The following is a 17,253-nucleotide window of genomic DNA, read 5'->3' as shown; positions in this document are numbered from 1 at the left end:
CTAGACCTAAGCATGCCTTATTAATTGTATATTAGATGAAATAAGGCTTTTGGCATAAGTAGGCCAGAGAGATCTCAAAGGAAACCTAATACAATGAAAAGGTGCTACTAAAAATACAAAATACAGTAACAGCAATGAACTCTACCTTTCATAATCGAACTCACTGCTGGGCAGCAAAGTTGGACTAAGGGTGGTGAAATTGAAATCAACCTTTCTCCTGGCAGAGTGAATATATTTTCATTACTGCATATTTATGTTAAGGATGAGGTGCTCCAAGGCATTAGCAGGGATCCCCACTTTACACTTCATTTCCCAGCTGCAATGAAGTTGCAGCATTTTGCGATTTAGTATCCAAAGATGGATAATTTTTGCCAAAAAAAGGGGGAGGCCACGACCCTCGGCGCGTTCCAGGGGCCCGGGATGACGCTCCTGCGGTGGGCGCCGCGGGTCCCAGCGGCGGGGCTCTCCCTGCCCCGTGCGGCCGCCCTTCGCCCTCCACAGGGACCAGGTCCGGCTCACTTTTGGGGCTGGAAGAGAAAAACAGGAGATGGGCTTAAAGCGTAAAATCCTAAAAAACCGGTCAAGTCCGTAAAAGTGGAAAAGACGAGCCCAGGAGAGGCAGGCCGGGGAGGCGGCGCACCTGCCGCTCCCCCGCCCGGGGCCCGGGAGGGCGCTCAGGGGTTAACCCCGCGGGGGCGGGGGCGGGGGCAGCCGGGCCGGGCCGGGCCCCGCCGCCGCCGCGCTACCCTCAATGGGCCGGGGCCGGCGGCGGGGCTGAGCTCGGCCGTGCCGCGGGGATGTCGCAGGTTCTGCCGGGCGCGGGGCACCTCAATGACCTGCCCGACCACTCTCCGCGGGTGCGCGGCGCCGTGTCCGAGCTGCGGCGGCGGGCCGAGGCGGAGCCCGGCCAGCGCTGGCCGCAGCCCCTCTCCGATGCCTTCCTGGTGCGGTTCCTGCGCGCCCGAGACTTCCACATGGACCTGGCCTGGAGGGTGAGGAGCGGCGGCGGCAGGTCCCGGTGCCCGGGGACGGGAGCGGCCGGGCTCGGGGAGGGCAGCCCCGGCTCGGGCTGTGGTTGCACTCTTGGGCTGTGGGGTGGGTCCGTGCCCTGCTCTGCCGGGTCGGGCGAGGCCGAGCGCGGAGTTCCAGGGTGTAACTAATGATTGCTTGTCACGCGTGTCCTCGGCGCGGCACCGAATCAATGTGCTGGCTCAGCGCGGTGCCGGTGTGGCAACGCGGGCTGTGGTAAGCGCGGTACAGTCACTCGCCGATACAGTAAGTGCGGTAAGGTCACAGCTCCGATTAGGAAACGGTTTCCTTCAAAGGACACCCTTGTCATGATTATCAGGCTCAGGTTACTAGCAGGCGTGCTAGTTTCGCTACAGATTTATGATTAGTCTAAAGCTACGAGTAAAAACTTCTTTTTGCCTGGAGTTTAGACTTTTACAGCACTCCTAGCAGGCTTTGGTAAGTTGTGGTACTTTCCCGGCTCTTTGTATGCCTTTTTGCCAGAGAGCACGCATATTTTTAATATCCAAAGGCACAGATTGTTATCAGTTTGTTATTTTTTAAAATGAAAGATTGATAGCCATTAAACCATTGGAACAGAAAGTATTTCCAAATCCTCCCAGGGCAAAAGCTTTGACTCACATGTGCCAACTGAAAGCTGTGTTTCCATGGAATTTTCTGTTGTTTACCGTGCATTGCCCAACAGACTTCACCTATTGGTTTCTTCACCTGTTAGTTTCTGACTTCTCTGGACTGTAGGTTTTCTAAGTTTACTCGCCATAAGAGATGATTGTTTGCATGTGGATGTATTGCAGGATCAAGGTAGCTAAAAAAGGAAATTGAGAAATTGAATTAGGCCCTTAATCATAAATAGCTTTAAAAATTGTATTTTTGTTCTTTTCATTTGACTCATGACATTTGCATCATAGCTTTAAACCTTTCCTCCTCAACAGAAGAACCAACGAGTGAAGTCAGATTTCTTTTGTTTTATGTATCTTACTTTTACTTGAGGTTCACAAGATTATTTGTATCAAAGTTGTGCACTAGCCACTGTAGGACCATGTTTTTTTTCCTTTCCAAACAAAAGCCATTTTTTTTTCCTGTGTTCCATGGTTCCAAAATGCTTAAAGGGCTTAATAAGGACATATGGATTCCTTAATATCCACTCCTAATTGCATTGTAATTGGTTGTTGCTGGTAATCCTATAGACAGGACGGTGGCACTTCTGAATTTGGCCTGTGTTTTTGCACTTTGATGGGATTGTGAGGTATGTTAGGTAGGTAGGACTAATCTTTGGGAGTGTGGAATCTAGACAAGGTTTAGAGATGGGAGGCCATGAAGTAGCAAATTTCCTATGCTTCTCTTGGAAATCAGCCCTCAACACTGACCTCCTTTGAAAAAGCTGTCTTTTTAAAACCTCTTTAGATTTTCTGGGTCTCCACAGGCTGATAAGTTTCTGAATTTCAAACCTTCCTTTGAGTTAAGAGATTCTGATGTTCAAAACCAGCCTGTGTTTAACGTTTCTGTCTAGAATTTCAGTTCTCCAAGTGCTACAGCTACTTGCACTTAATCTTCTACATACCAGCTGACACCATTTTCTAGAATACTTCTCTTACAGTATGGGAAGAATAACAGAAGCATTTTTTTTTTCCTCTTTCTTTTTTTTCCCCCACAGGAATGTATTTATTGCAATTGGTATATCAAGGCCAAAAAGAACTATTGTGCAAAAATCTCTCGTGGTCCCAAGTTGTACATTCATCTAACCCAAGTGTGACTTCACACAGAAGTTATGTTAGTACTTCAGCCTAGGCAGAGCTCTCCTGCCATCAGTCCTGAGAGTGGCTTTTCCCTCTTGTCCCGATCTGATGTTGCCTCTTGGTGTGGAGTTCAGGCCAATAAGATTCTCTTTGCCCACTGGGCTTCCATGTACTACTGCACAGTATTTGTAGAGCAGCTAAGGGATAATCAAAATTATTGGTCAATGCATATAAGCAAAGAATGTTCAGCGTCTTAGTACGGGCTTATACTTAGCCTTAACTATGAATCAAGAGGCTGGCACCTGACCAGACTGGTTTTTTGATGCATTTCTGGTTAATAATTGACACAGATTTATCTGATGTCAGTTATCAACATTTGGAAATGCTTCAGAAAAGAATAATCAGGTAGATTGTATCAAGACATTCCATTTCCAAATCCTTTATGGTGACTCATAACAGCAATTTTTTCCATTTTTCTGATGGCAGTTCCAGACTTGCTTTTAGTGATATATTGATATCTCTCATGCTAGAAGAAAATCCAGCACTGAAACAGGTATCTGGAATTGAAGGACTTGAAGAAGAGATAAAACTGTCTCAATTTCTTGATCACAGTGATCATTCAGTTAAGCTCAATAACAGACTATTCTCACAGAATCACAGAATATATTGATCTGGGATCGTTCAAGTTCAGCTCCTGGTCCTGCACAGACGCCCTGTCAAAGAGTCACACCATATGCCTGAGAGCATTTTCCAAATGCCTCTTGAGCTCTGCCAGGCTTGGTGCTGTGGCCACTTCCCTGGGGAGCCTGTTCCAGTGCCCAACCACCCTCTGGGTGAAGAACCTTTTTCTGATACCAAGCCTGAACTCCCCATGACACAACTTCAGGCCATTCCCTCATGTTTTGTCACTGGTCACCACAGAGATCAGTGTCTGCCCCTTTTTGAATGTACCAGCTGTGTGTGTATGTTTGACTATGCTGTTATCACCAAAACCACTCTCACTTGGATTCACTAGGGATATGTGAAATCTGGAGAACTAGCATCTCCTTTTGGAAATAGATGTTTCTTCCTGTTTTATTATGCATTTCATCCTATAACTCTTGTATAGGACTGAGTCTCAGGGACTTTGGAATGCTGTCTTTTTGTACCTGAAATAGATTATACTCTGGGGAGTAGAAGAAAAATGTTTGGCATTGAAACTCTCTGCAGGGGGTTTTCATAACATACATATGTAAACATCACTTTGTGGCACTGAAAACCCCCTAAATATCTTTTTTAAAGGATCCTTTTAGGAGTTCTGGTTGATACCAAGGTGTAGAGCCAGACTTGGGTTTTGCATTTGACTTGTGGAGGAATGAGGATTTCCTGGTGCCTTCTGCTGCAAGGGAGTCACTTAGGATGACTGTGCTGCACAAGAAGTGTTGTTTTCTGTAGTGTCAAACACACTGCTGAGTCTCAGACATTATCTCTGAGGATCTCCACATCATTCAAACATAAATGCTAAGTTGAAATCAGTTACTTAGCTGCTTTTCTTCTATCAATACCGAGGAATTCCTTGAAAAGGATGGAAGAGCCCTTACCTGCTCTCTGAGCTGACTCTTGAGGAAACACAAATCAGCCAGGCTTCCCTTTGTGCTAAGCCAGCACGTGCCAGTCTTTTTCCAGTGACAAGGAAGTAACGCATGAAGAATTAGGAAATTTCTGTGTCTCTATAAAATATTTTAAATTCTTTGTCCGTGTATGTTGTGTGTTTAAATTCTGGGTACATTTGTACAGGCATATATAAAAAGCAATATAAAACACATATGTGTAAAGGTTTATATTCTGAAATTTGAGCTATGGTTTCTCCTGCAAAGAATGCCAGTCAAAAACACTTTTTCCCCAAGTATTGTGTGCATTTTTACAACTTCTGACACAACAGAGGCCTAATTCTGCCTATCATCCACGTTACTATAACTAAATAATTATTAATCAAGAAAAATATAATTAATTTACATATACAGATCCATTTGTTTCTCTAATAAGCCCAATGTGTTCTAGTTCTTTTGCTTCTAAGTCAAGTACCAAGTTCACCTTCGTTTGTAGGATCTGGATCTTGGTTTAATTGGTAACTGTAATCTCTAATATTCAGAAATCTGGAACTATCCCCAACAGACATCAGGGGAAAAAACCTCTTAATTAATGCTGAACTACAGACACTGGAGTTTTTCATCCAGCTTTCCCCCCTTTATCAAGTTATCTTGCATCTATTTTGAGATGCTGAGCAGATGCTAAGTAGGTTATTCCATTTGTAAACACAGATAATTATACATTGAGATGTTTTTCTTGTGTCATTAAGTGTGTGAGCCATTTTTTATACGGGGTAATGAATGTGTCTGTTTTTCCTGAGTTAGGTTGTTTCATCTATATCCAGACTGATTGTTATATGCAACATTTATGTTTTACCCTATGGAAAAAGAATCTTACTTGAAAAAAATTCATACATGAATTTCTGTGCTTAAACAGTGTAAAACTGGAAAACCTCTAAACCACTGCTAGTGTTTGAATTCCTTTTATGCTTAAGGATTACTCTTTTAAGTGGCCATGTGAGACTTGGCTATGTTTAGCTGTAAGAAAGGGGTTGCTTACATAAATAAAAATCTACAGAATATCTGCCAAAACTAGCTGTAGATTCTGTGGAAGTTCTCTAATGCTGACTTTTACTTCAGAATTAAATAATTTTAGGTAATTAGATTAGGTCTTCAAAATCTGAGAACTCTTCAGCACTTTGTGATTTTCTTGCCAAGGGAAGTATGTTTTAGGCTTAGCCAAGTTACATGTCTGAAAGGTGCACCACTTACTTGTGTCATGGAGAGTGTCAGAAGTATTCCAACCATATATTTTCTCCTTTATAGGTGTGCAAGTAGGTTAACTATGCCTTCTGTATGGATCTTGAGTGCATCACAAGCTGAAAATGCCACTCTCTTTCTTCCAAAGTCCAAGAACTTAAATCCTTGTTTCCAACTTAGAAAATGTAAATATCAGGAAAATGATATCTATCTGTATTGACTAGACAGGATTATTTAGGGTATTGAATTAATATGTCATTTTTATTCTCATCTTAGTTTTGTCAGGGAGTTCTTCAAAGAGATGTTTATATATCTTCATGATGTTGTGGTACCACAGATTTTAGAAGAAAAGTGGCAAATTACAAAGCAGAAGATGTTTGCATAGTTGTTTTCAGGGCGGTTTTGTATTTTGCTGCTATTTCAGAGTCTGTTTTGGAAAGAGCAAGGAAGAAACAATGTTGACATTGCTGTCTGGCACAAAGCAGTTGGGATTGCTCAAACAGTGCCCTTTGCAGACAGACAGTCAAGTGCTGACAGAATGAGATAATCAAAGTATCTCAACAGGCCTGTCTTTGCAATTGTAGTGAACTGTTCCACAAATTCGCTTACTTTCCCTACTTCCTCCCTCTTTCCTTCACGTTGTTTGTTTGTTGGTTTTAAAATTAACCTAGGCTAAAACTGATTGAATGCAGTCAAGAAACTTCTAATAAAATTCTCCTAATGGTTAAATGTTTCTATGGTGATGGTTTAGGATGAGGCTTTTATCTGGTTTTTTTTTCACTGCCAAATCAAGTGGGATTCTAGCATGGTGTATATATATATATCTACATGGTGTATATATATTAATTTTTGGATCTAAATATGTATTTATAGGCTCTGTTTCCTTAAAAAATACAGCTAATTTCTAATCAGTGTGCCATATATTTTTATGTAAATTTTGCTGATAAACAACAATGTTTTATAAATAGTTTCCTCATGGCAATTCACTTGAGAGACTTTCAAAATCATTCAACCTTAATCTGAGCAGAAAAGCATTAAGCTGAAGAAAAAGAACGTTTTATGTAAAATGATACAAGAAGCATAAAAATAGAGGGAAGGGTAGCATTAATTATCTGACATGAGCATGCTGTGAGCTACAGGATGCTGAGTTCCAGGTCCCCCCTTAAGAGTCTGTAGGGATTAATTCAATTTTACTGAAGTTCCTTCTGATCATTCTTCCAATGAAAATACTGAAGAAAATTATACTTTCATAGATACAATAAATTTTTAAATTTTTTTACAGTTATATTCTATTAGTTGGACCTGACAGCTCTTTCAACTTTAGTATTTCTGTTGCAAAATACAGAGTAATTGATAAAGGAAAAAAAAAAAATCTGTTAATACAAATTATAGCAAATAAAAGACTTTTGATTGATGTTTTCAATGTAGTGAACACACTTAATTTGTGAAACTGTGCTGAGGATCAGATTGGGTTTTCCTGTTTGATGAAGTATAGAAGCAATTTTAAAAGCTAGGCTGTACATGCCACCTTTATGATTTAAAGCTACATTTTGGTTTGCCATGAAACAAGGTACTGAAAAATTCTGGTTCTCAGCTACTTGGAAAGTCTTGGGTTAGAACTCTAAGACATAGCCATTGAGGAAGTTAAAACAAAATATGAATTACTTGTAGTAGCTATCTCTCTGCTTTCCAAGCTTAGTGATAACCTCAGCAGAGGTGATACAGCAGAGGCAAATTTTAGTTGATGAGCAGAGAGGAAGCATTTTAGAAGACAGTCTTGCATAGCTTCCTACTTATGCACAATGTCTTAAATAAATTTTAGTTGCAGGGCATAGTTCATTTTTCCCACAACCACTTAGTTAATATTACAGGAGAAAAGTAATTAGACTTGGAAGTTAGAACTACTGCATTACCAACATAATTTTTCACAATTCATCTATAAGATGACCTTTCACAGTGCTGCCTGTAATTCTTCAACACAGATGTCACCTCATAAAGGAACACCTTTAATTGCCTCTTCCTTAGCACTTGTCCATGGCCTTTCAACACCCAGCTGTTCCTGTAGAAATTCTGGTTATGGTGCTGCCTCCCAGCCTCGAGAACCAGGCTGACCAAGTCCCTGGCAACAGACAGAATCCCTGCTTTAGCCTGTCAGGATCTCATTATTTCCACTCTGTGGGAGGGAAATTGTCAAATGTGTAATGGACCCACTACTGTGTTGTATTGTCTCATTTCAGAGGGGTAGAAGAGACCTCAAAAATGTTTTGGGGTATGCTGATGAGCATACCTGTTTCAAGTAGTAAACTGGAATTACCGATGACTGCGTGAAAAATAGGGACGGTGGGAGAGAGTGAGTGAAAGAGAATGTTCCTCCATAAAATTTTGCACATCTAAATTTAAAAAATCTTGAAGGAGTCTGATGAAGTAGCAAAATGAACAATCCTAAAGGTAACCTGAGCAGAAAAAAAATTGGGTTTAGATGCATTTTACATAGAAACTACAGGGTTATTGTACATCCAGTTTTCTTTCTGACACAAAATAACAACTGCAGTCCATTAATGATTTCACTGGGTTCTAAATTCATCCTGGCAATTTACTTACTTAGTTGATCGAGTATAGCAACCTTCTGTTTCTAGGAGTGATTTGATTAAAATATACAATAAATTATAGCTAATTTAATGAATTAAACCTGACTGTGACCACATTTGGAAAATATATTTTTAACTGTGCTCCTCCTATAATAGCTGATGCTTACCTTACATCCCAATTAATTTTTTTTCCAGTTATTGAAGAATTATCAGAAGTGGAGAATTGAATGCCCAGAAATAAGTGCAGATTTACAACCATCTTCTATTCTTGGTCTTTTGCAAGCTGGCTATCACGGAGTCCTAAGGTCAAGAGACCCACATGGAAGCAAAGTTCTAATATACAGAATTGGTGAGTGACAAAATTGCTTGGAACAGTTCACACCTGATTCTGACACTGAAGTTTTTAGGCTTTGTTTGTTTGCTTTGTTTCATTTTGTGGTTTATTTTTTTAACTATCACCATTTCAGCAGCAAATCAAAAATATTTTATGGGTACAACTGCAGGGGTTGATAAAACTAGATCGTATCAGAATGTCTTAACAAAAATGGTAATATGTTTATGTTCCTTGCTAGAAATGCATTTATGTTAATATAAAGGTGAATTTACTGAGCTATAGCAATTAAATAATTTTACTTATATATTGGTATGGCTAAAGCTGTAAAATCCCTTATGAAGAACCTAATTTTCTTTTCAGTGAAATTCTTGTTGCATCAAAAGAATCTTGAAGGTTAAAAATTGTAAGATTATGTGGGTTATTTGGCTCTGAGTGTCCCAAAAAATCATTTGGCTTCATGTAAATTGTCAAAGCCATGGGCTAAGACTGTGGTACTGATGCAGACGCAGCACAGAGTAGGGAGAACACAAACAAAGGTGTACACCTTGTCATATATCAACATTTAGTTTAGGCTGGGATGATCACCAGCCTTTCATTGTTTACTTGTAGCCAAAGAGTCCTAGCAAACAACACTTGGAAAATGCTTGATGTACCTCCTAAAAATATTTGCAAAAAGCACATAGTTAAATGCACACCATGTCTCTTTATGTTTGTTTTGGACAGAGACTTTATTTTTGCCAACTTTCAAAGAACTATCTTGTTATCATCTGGTTAGGTAGGCAGTTGTGCCCCATAAAGCTTTCATTTACGGTTAAGGCTCATCCCATGCAATTTTTCGCTCAGGCCTCAGAAAAAAAAAGTGAGATTCACTGAGTTGTGCCAGAAAATGACAGTGCTGAAAAGCAATTATATTAATTGACTGGACTGATGATCTGCAGCTTCTGCTAGCATGAGTGTTACTGAATTGTACCTTGTATGGGTCTGTGGCCATAGGTAGAACATGCTACATTGTGTGGCACCATCTACTAAAAGAGCATCAAAGATGTATGAGAGAGCAGGTACACAAATTAACTTAGGTACTGGCAAACCAGTTTATTTCAGGAACTTTGTTCTTGCTGATTAATTCTTTTTCCTGAGAAGTACATTAGAAGCTGTAGGAAGAAAAAGTGCAGGTGTATGGGGTTTTCTCATGGTAATGCAGGGCAATCTATCTTCTCCTCAGGACAATGGGATCCCAGTTTGTTTACAGCATATGATGTGTTTCGTGTAAGTCTCATCACATCGGAGCTCATTGTAAAGGAGATCGAGACTCAGCGAAATGGAGTCAAGGCCATCTTTGACCTTCAGGGGTGGAGATTTGCTCATGCTTTTCAAATCAGCCCAGCAGTGGCCAAGAAAATTGCTGCTGTTCTCACAGTAAGTATGACATAATGCTTTATGCAGCTTCATTGCTATGATTTCCAATTTTTCATCTCTTCCAAGCTATAGTAAATTTTCCTTCTGGAAGGCATTATCAGAGTAAGCAACTTAGAGGAACAAAATTCTAAAACAATTACAAGTTGTGCTTGATTTTACCTAAATTTTATTCTTCTATACCAGTATTTTGAAAGAACTCCACCAACCTGTTACAACACAAGAATTTCATGACTGAAGGAGCAGATGAAGCCCGGTTTTGGAAGGATCTCTGTTTGTTATCCTGTTTCATCTCTTCTCTTCCGTTCTTTTGTGCATTTTCTCAATATTTAAAGCATTTGTTCCTGTCTCAGAGAATATTAAAAATAGCGTGCACTGTGAGCAATTGAGATCAAGACACTCCTAACTTGTTACCAGTATGGTTGATGCTTATGTGATCTCCCATCTGCTAACAACAGAATGTATAACATTTATGTTCTGCTTGCTTTCTTCCCCACAACATGAGCATTGTTTTGTGCAAATCACTGTTACCTCACCTCCTGTTTTTCACAAAACTTCTCAGAACTTTACTGTCTTTAAGGCTTATTCCTTTCTGCCAAATTCAGTTGAACTTTGCCACTGGATTTGAGAGGAAAAAAAATTAAAGAAAAAAAGGGGACAGAGAACTGGCAGGCAAGCTACAGTGTAGTTCTGTAATCTTATTTTCCTTCAGAAGTTATGTTGAAAGTCAGTAATAATAAAACTGTTAGCCTGTGATGTGGAAATGAGCCAGGGAGATAATCTCCTGCTCTGATTCGGTAAGGCTCATATCTGAGATTCAATCAAGGCTTAGTCATTGAATTAATATCATCAGAACTTCAGATGTTCTTCCTTTCTGATATGTACTGTAAAACTTTATTGAAACCATTAGGTATTCCCAATTTTGCAAATCTAGAATAAGAACTCCTGGTGTTATGCAGTCTTGGGCCAGTTCTTGTGAAAACAGGACCAATGAGAGTGTTTGGGTTGATTTCTGAGGTAGTAAACATTTTGCTGGTAAATTTTTTAACCTTGAAATAGAGCAGAAAGGAGGCAGAATAGGATTTGCAAGTACATCTGAAGGTTTCAATTCATTATCTCAAAGCAGGAAATTCTTTGGCTATGATGTTTCCATCTTGACCTATTTCTGATTTTTTCAATGTTTTTCAAGCTTCTAAGTGCTTATTCTAGCTATGGAAAATAAAAATTAAAAATTGTGTGTTTCCAGTGTTCTTTTCTAAGAAAAAGAATTTTAATTTTTTTTGTCCCCTAATTCCTTTCCTCACATTTAACTGAGTTTGTAAATTTTATCCAGAGATTATATTAGTGTTGTTCATATAATGTAATCATAGAATATGTTAAGTTGGAAGGGACTCATCAGAATTGTCAAGACCAACTCCTGGCCCTATGCAGGACACCTCAAGAGACACACCATGTGGCTGAGAGCATTGCCCAAACACTTCTTTAACTCTTGTCAGGCTTGGAGCTGTGACCACTTCCCTGGAGAGCCTGTTCCAGTGCTCAACCACCCTCTGGGTTAAGAACCTTTTTCCTCATATCCAATATAAGCCTCCTCTGACACAACTTCAGGCCATTCCCTTAGGAGAGTGAAGAAATCTGCCCTTCCTCTTCCCCTCACAAGGAAATTGCAGACTGTGATGAGGTTTTTCCTCAGTCTCCTCTTCTCCAGGCTGAACAGACCAAGTGACCACAGCCACTCCTCACACTACTTCCCCTCCAGGCTCTTCACCATCCTCCTGGCCCTCATTTGAAGCTCTCTAATAGCTTAATGTCTTTTTTATATATGTTGGTGCCCAAAACTGCACACAGTATTTAAGGTGAGGCTGCCCCAGTGCAGAGCAGAGCAGGGCAGGACAATCCCCTCCCTTGCCTGGCTGGAGATGCTGTGTCTGATGCACACCAGGACATGCTTAATGCACTCCAGAATATGCTTATAAGTAAAATTAAAGAAACCTTATTTTTAACCCAGTATTTTACTCAAGAAATGTGTCTTGCAAATTACTATCCTGTATCAAAAAACAGAAGTTAATAGAAAGGAAGTATGTACTAAGGAATGGAAAGCATAGTGCGGATAATAAGTGGCATTATCTTGAAAAATCTGATATCCCTGCAGAAAACTGTTTTGTGAAAATCATGATAGTAGGCTTTAAGTATATGATAACCCATAATAGCATTAAGTGAAGATACAAGCTGATAATTTTAAGGTCTTTATCATATGTTATATTGAGAAGGAGTGGCACTAAAGAAATGTGTTAGCTTTGGGTTTTTCCTTCCTTACAACTATTGAACTAGTGAGGAGATGTGTTTGTGAGAAGTACCATTTTTATAAGCAGAAAACATCTCAGAGGTAGTAGCAGGTGGGATGTGAAGGGAAGCTGTACTTTCCCCATTGCACAAAGCTTGTTTTGAGCGCTGCCATATTTTCTTTTAAATTTCAAATATATGGAACTTTTAAATGAATACAAGTAGAATCCAAGGTGGTTTATATTATAAAAGCTGTATAGAATATATTTTTTTCAATTTCATTAAAACAAAGCTGAATTTTTCAATTTCATTAAAAGTTCAGCTGTTGTAAAGCTGAACTCCTGTCTTGGCCAAATTCCTAGTAATTTCAAGGCTTATCTCTAAATTAAATATAATTTATTTAACTTAAAATTAGTATTTTCAATAGTTTATATATATTTATGTATTATCCTTCGGGCTGTAAATGCCAATAAAAACACATAGCTAAATAGCATTTTGTAAATTAGTAGCAGAATCTTGTGAAAAATTTTACTTTAGAAGAAAGTCTGAGCACAAAGTTTATGTACAATATTTATGTGCAATTTGGTGATAGTTTTCTTTTTTGTTTTTCTGTTTGTTTTTAATCTTCAGTCTCACCTCCTGCTGAGGTGAAAAAAATGGTGAGATTTTGCATTCTGATGGGAGGAACAAGATATGATTTTTCTAAATGTTGTTCTTGATTTACACTGCTAGAAAATGCAGGAATTGCAAGGTCAGAAGAAATACTTTAACCTATGAACTAGACAGTTTTTACAGGCGTGTGCTTAGTAATAGAGGTGTTTCAATAATGTTTTCTTTTTCTTATTCTGTTTTCCATGTATGCTGACAGGATTCCTTTCCACTGAAAGTTCGAGGTATCCACTTGATTAATGAGCCTTTATTCTTCCACCCAGTCTTCGCTCTAATTAAGCCTTTTCTCACTGAAAAAATAAAGCAACGGGTGAGTGCACACAAATATTTCTTTCTGCCACAAAACCATTATATGACAATCTGCAGCACTTTCCTTAGGCTCTGTTACTCCTGAGTACTGAGGAGCATAAATAATTTTTGTTTTTTAGTGCCATACAGACCTCTAGAATCTAACAGTAAAGCATTTGCAGTTATTATTAACATGAGTGTTGCAAGTGGTGCTGTTATTGCTACTCTGAAGAGAAAAAACAGCAACACCAAGAGGTTAAATAATTTGCTTGAGGTCACATAACAATTCTTCTGCAGAACTAGAAAGAAATAGGTCCTGGATTTCCCAGCACTCTGCCTACAAATGATAGAGAAAAATGATCACTGAGCAGTGTTTTATGGTCCAAGCTGTGCAGAATTAGTAGAAAACAACTGTTTAGCTCTGAGAGACCTCCAGATTTATACATCAAAAATTGGTCAGACTTAATTTCTAAGTTTTTTTCCAAATAGCTCCTTAGTTGCTTTAAATAGTTTTGCAGTTAGAGATCTGCAAATAGATTTGTATTTGGATGCAAAAGCATGCCAAGGACTACGGTTTGTTGCAGCATAGGAAAGATATTGGAGTTTTCAGCTGGCAGAAAAGTGAAGTGGCAACAGCAGGACTAAGGTACAAAATAAGCAGCCCTCCCTATTGTTGTTCTGATTCTGAAGCCTCCTTTTGGTTATTTTTTGGTTTGGATTTTGGTTATTTGCATTAGCCAGTGAACGCCAGGACAGTAAATCCTAGAAAAGTATCAGACTGGAAGTAATGAACAAGGCTTCAAAATAGCTACAATAAAGCAAGAGAAGAACCAAACCTACAGTATTGAAAGAGTTAAAGTGGAGAAGTAGTCCAGAATCCAATTCCAGTTGGAACTGAAAGATAAGGACTGATATATAGATTCTGTTGAGTATCTTCCTTGACACCTGTCTGAACCTACATGCATACTACATAATCTTGTTTTTAAATACATGTGGCAGGACCAGATAGTAATGGCCATGAGCCAGACAGGGCTCTTTTCTTGGAAATGACCGAAGGGTAAGTATAAAATATCATGACAAAACAAATCACCAGTATTCCTGTGGTTTAGCTCAGTTTAGCAGTTTGAATGTAGTGCGTACTCTCACCAGCGTTGCTAAACCAGTCTGGAACAAAGGTGTAGTTAGTTTTGGCTCCTGTGCTCACAGCTACATAAAATGCAGTTCTCAGGTTGTAGTCCATCCTTCACCAGCCTTCAGATTCAGAGGAGGACAGAGTTTGAGTACCTAGGGGAAACTCACAAGGGTAGTTCCACCTTTTAAAGAATTAATTATGAACAAATACACTTAGTTAAACCAAGCTGGTGGATTCAGCTCTTGCACTGAGATGCTTTGCTGCCTGTTCTCACTCAATAGTCTAGCATTCATACCCAAGTAAATGCTTTTAATATTTTGGTTTAGGTGTACATGCATGGAAATAACTACTTGCAAAGTCTGACCGAACACTTCCCCATCAGCATTCTCCCACAGGAATATGGGGGGGAGGAAGTCTCCATTGAAGAGCTGGCCAAGGAATGGACTGACTTCATAATGGCATCTTCAGATTATCTTCAGAGCATTTCTCTGGTTGCCTAGGAATAATCAACTATTTTATTAATTCTTGAGCACTGGAATTGGAAATAAGTTTAATATGTAAATTTCCATTGTGAATGAAACCGGTATGTCTTTGCAGGGCACTCACTGAATGTTATATTGGCTGCACTTTTGTACTAACTGGAGTCTATCAGTTTGTGTGTCTGAAGAGATTAATGAATTGTACATGTTTGTCACACTGTTTGTTATTGAGTAACTTGTATGCCAGAAAGCTGAAGAGTGCATTGACTATCGGATTGATACTGCTGCTGTTAGGTCTTTGGAGACAACTCCTCTGTAATAATAATGTAGTCCAGAACCTTACACTTAGCTCTTGTATCTTGGCTTGTCAAGACAATAACAAAACAAAGAATAGACTGTGAATAGGGTAGTTTATTGCAGAAATGAGACTACAGGGCTAATTTACAAGGAGTGAAGAGGCTGCTTTTTGGAGTGATTCTCAGGGAAAAAAAATGCTCTTTTGTTAGTTTGTATCAAATTGAAAATTAGTCAGCAGTAGTGAGACATTGATGTTACTCTTTGCGCTGCTTGTGCGTCTTCACTTTTTGTCCTAATTAACAGAGTAATCTTCAAGTTTTATCGAAAAACACCACGTACATATTCTTCAGAGGACAGTGTGAATCAGGGAGGAGGAACTGGTAAAAGAGTCATAACAACCTTGAAAATTCTTATTTTCTTTGTTCAAAGTGATACTGTCTATGGACTACTATAAGCAACTCAGATTATTATCCTTTAATCCCCAGTGTAGAGGACTATAGAAGTCAAAAGTTTTCAGCTGTTTGCATTATCTGTTTGTTTCAGAGAGTAAAGTAGGTTATCCTTTGCAGATCTGAAGTTTAGAAATATCTGTTGTATGTTTTAAGGATGCTTTGAGGTCACTTTGGACCTCAGCCTGGGAGATGCTTGGTATCATAATTTTATTTTCAGTACAGTAACTGCTCTTAACTCTGTTTTGTTTTTGCATAAGCACTATATATTTAAGCATTCCAAATGAATTTTCCTATTAATGAATCCATAAAAATGCTTTTATATCAGGTAGTTAGAAATTATAACTTCAATTATTTTGTAATCTTTAGGACATTGGAATGGTATATAGGAATAGGGAAGAGAAATGAAACTATCCTGTTATATTAGAAATGCCTTTCTTTAGATTGTGATTAGTAAGGCATTATTGCAATAGTCACTAGAAACTATTCTTTATTAGCAAGAGGAAAATCTGTGAAAGAACCCTTAGAGTACATGTTGGTTGTAGTTTCTTCTGCTGTGATAAGATCAATGCCAGAAATTCTTTCAAAACTGACAACAGCCTTTTTTTTTCCCCTTCCAATTTCTGAATTTCCTGAAGTGCCTTTTTATTTTTTCACTTACAGAATATTTTTATATGGGCCTAAATTTAAAGGAACTATATTTAGATAAATGATTATATGAAAATGCATTTCATATACATTTCTTTTTCTCAGATTTTGTGATACTGTTTTGTGATACGCTGTTTTGTGATACAAAAGCTCTTTAAATAGAGGAGTTCAATGAACTGCAAATTCTTCTTTATAAGAAAATAGACCAAGTAGTCAGCTATCTGGCAATTGTTCAAGTGTGTAACTCAAGTTCCAAGTAATTTACCAGTTGGAGACCCAAAGCTATTGTCTTAATATTACAGTCCTTCAATTTTAATCTGTGAATGTAAACTGCACAAAGGAATGAACCATGTTTCAGTGAACAAGAAAATTTAAACTTTTCCTATGAAACCCGTCTCTATTGCTACTGGTTTATGTAGCAGAAACCTCATTTGATTGCATATGTATATGCATATTTAGCTGGGGCTCTTTGATCTTTATTTGGACTTCACCAGCTCTATGAATATAAAGTCCTAAATGTCCTCAAAAATACCCTGATCCTGTTATTAAGTGGTAGCGTATTTGCATAACTCAGCAGTTAGAGCACTGAGTGCAGTTATTTTTTCCTGAACTGTTAATTATTTTTTAATGTTTACATATTACATATAGGAGGTGGGAACTCTTAATTGCCATTGTGGCTAATAATAGGGACACAATATAATTGGAATATTTACATAATGAGTAGTGGAGATATTGGTATGATGTGCGGTGGTGTTGCAGCTTTAAGCAGCAGCCAACAAAACAGATCCCTAAGTGCATTATTCTTTATAAACATCGGGAGTGCCTCTAAAAAAAATAAAGTTCCTGTTAAACGGTACCAATATAATTTACTACTGACTGTAAGCACGATGTAATGCACAATTTTTAATGTTTTTTTTCTCTGTATTAACATATGTTTTAATTAATAAACCCTTTCTGGTTGAAGCAGCCTCGTCTGTCACGGATACTAGCGTCGCTTTCGCAGCGATGGGGGCGGCCGCGGGCGCTGCCGGCGGCGGGGCCGGGCCCGCTGTCGGGACTGCATTTCCCAGCGAGCCGCGC

At 38.8% G+C, this 17,253-nt stretch overlaps 1 protein-coding gene across 1 annotated transcript; it reads left to right on the top strand.

Annotated features, from left to right (window-relative positions):
* Nucleotides 1–774: 774 nt before the first annotated feature.
* On the top strand, nt 775–17,139 carry TTPA (alpha tocopherol transfer protein). The gene is made up of 5 exons (XM_058026915.1): nt 775–992; nt 8,377–8,530; nt 9,738–9,931; nt 13,080–13,190; nt 14,627–17,139. The coding sequence occupies exons 1-5, from the start codon at nt 798–800 to the stop codon at nt 14,798–14,800; spliced, it is 828 nt and encodes a 275-aa protein (XP_057882898.1). The 5' UTR covers nt 775–797; the 3' UTR covers nt 14,801–17,139.
* Nucleotides 17,140–17,253: the final 114 nt, after the last annotated feature.

Source organism: Melospiza georgiana, chromosome 1 (genome assembly GCF_028018845.1).
Source record: "Melospiza georgiana isolate bMelGeo1 chromosome 1, bMelGeo1.pri, whole genome shotgun sequence".
NCBI lineage: Eukaryota > Metazoa > Chordata > Aves > Passeriformes > Passerellidae > Melospiza > Melospiza georgiana.
This window is presented reverse-complemented; position numbering and strand designations above follow the sequence as displayed.

Excerpts from the sequence above, each read along its gene's own strand:
- TTPA (XM_058026915.1), top strand. The coding sequence starts at position 798 with ATGTCGCAGGTTCTGCCGGGCGCGGGGCACCTCAATGACCTGCCCGAC. Across the intron at positions 9,932-13,079 it reads AAATTGCTGCTGTTCTCACA|GATTCCTTTCCACTGAAAGT; the intron begins GTAAGTATGACA and ends GTATGCTGACAG. Across the intron at positions 13,191-14,626 it reads CTGAAAAAATAAAGCAACGG|GTGTACATGCATGGAAATAA; the intron begins GTGAGTGCACAC and ends ATTTTGGTTTAG.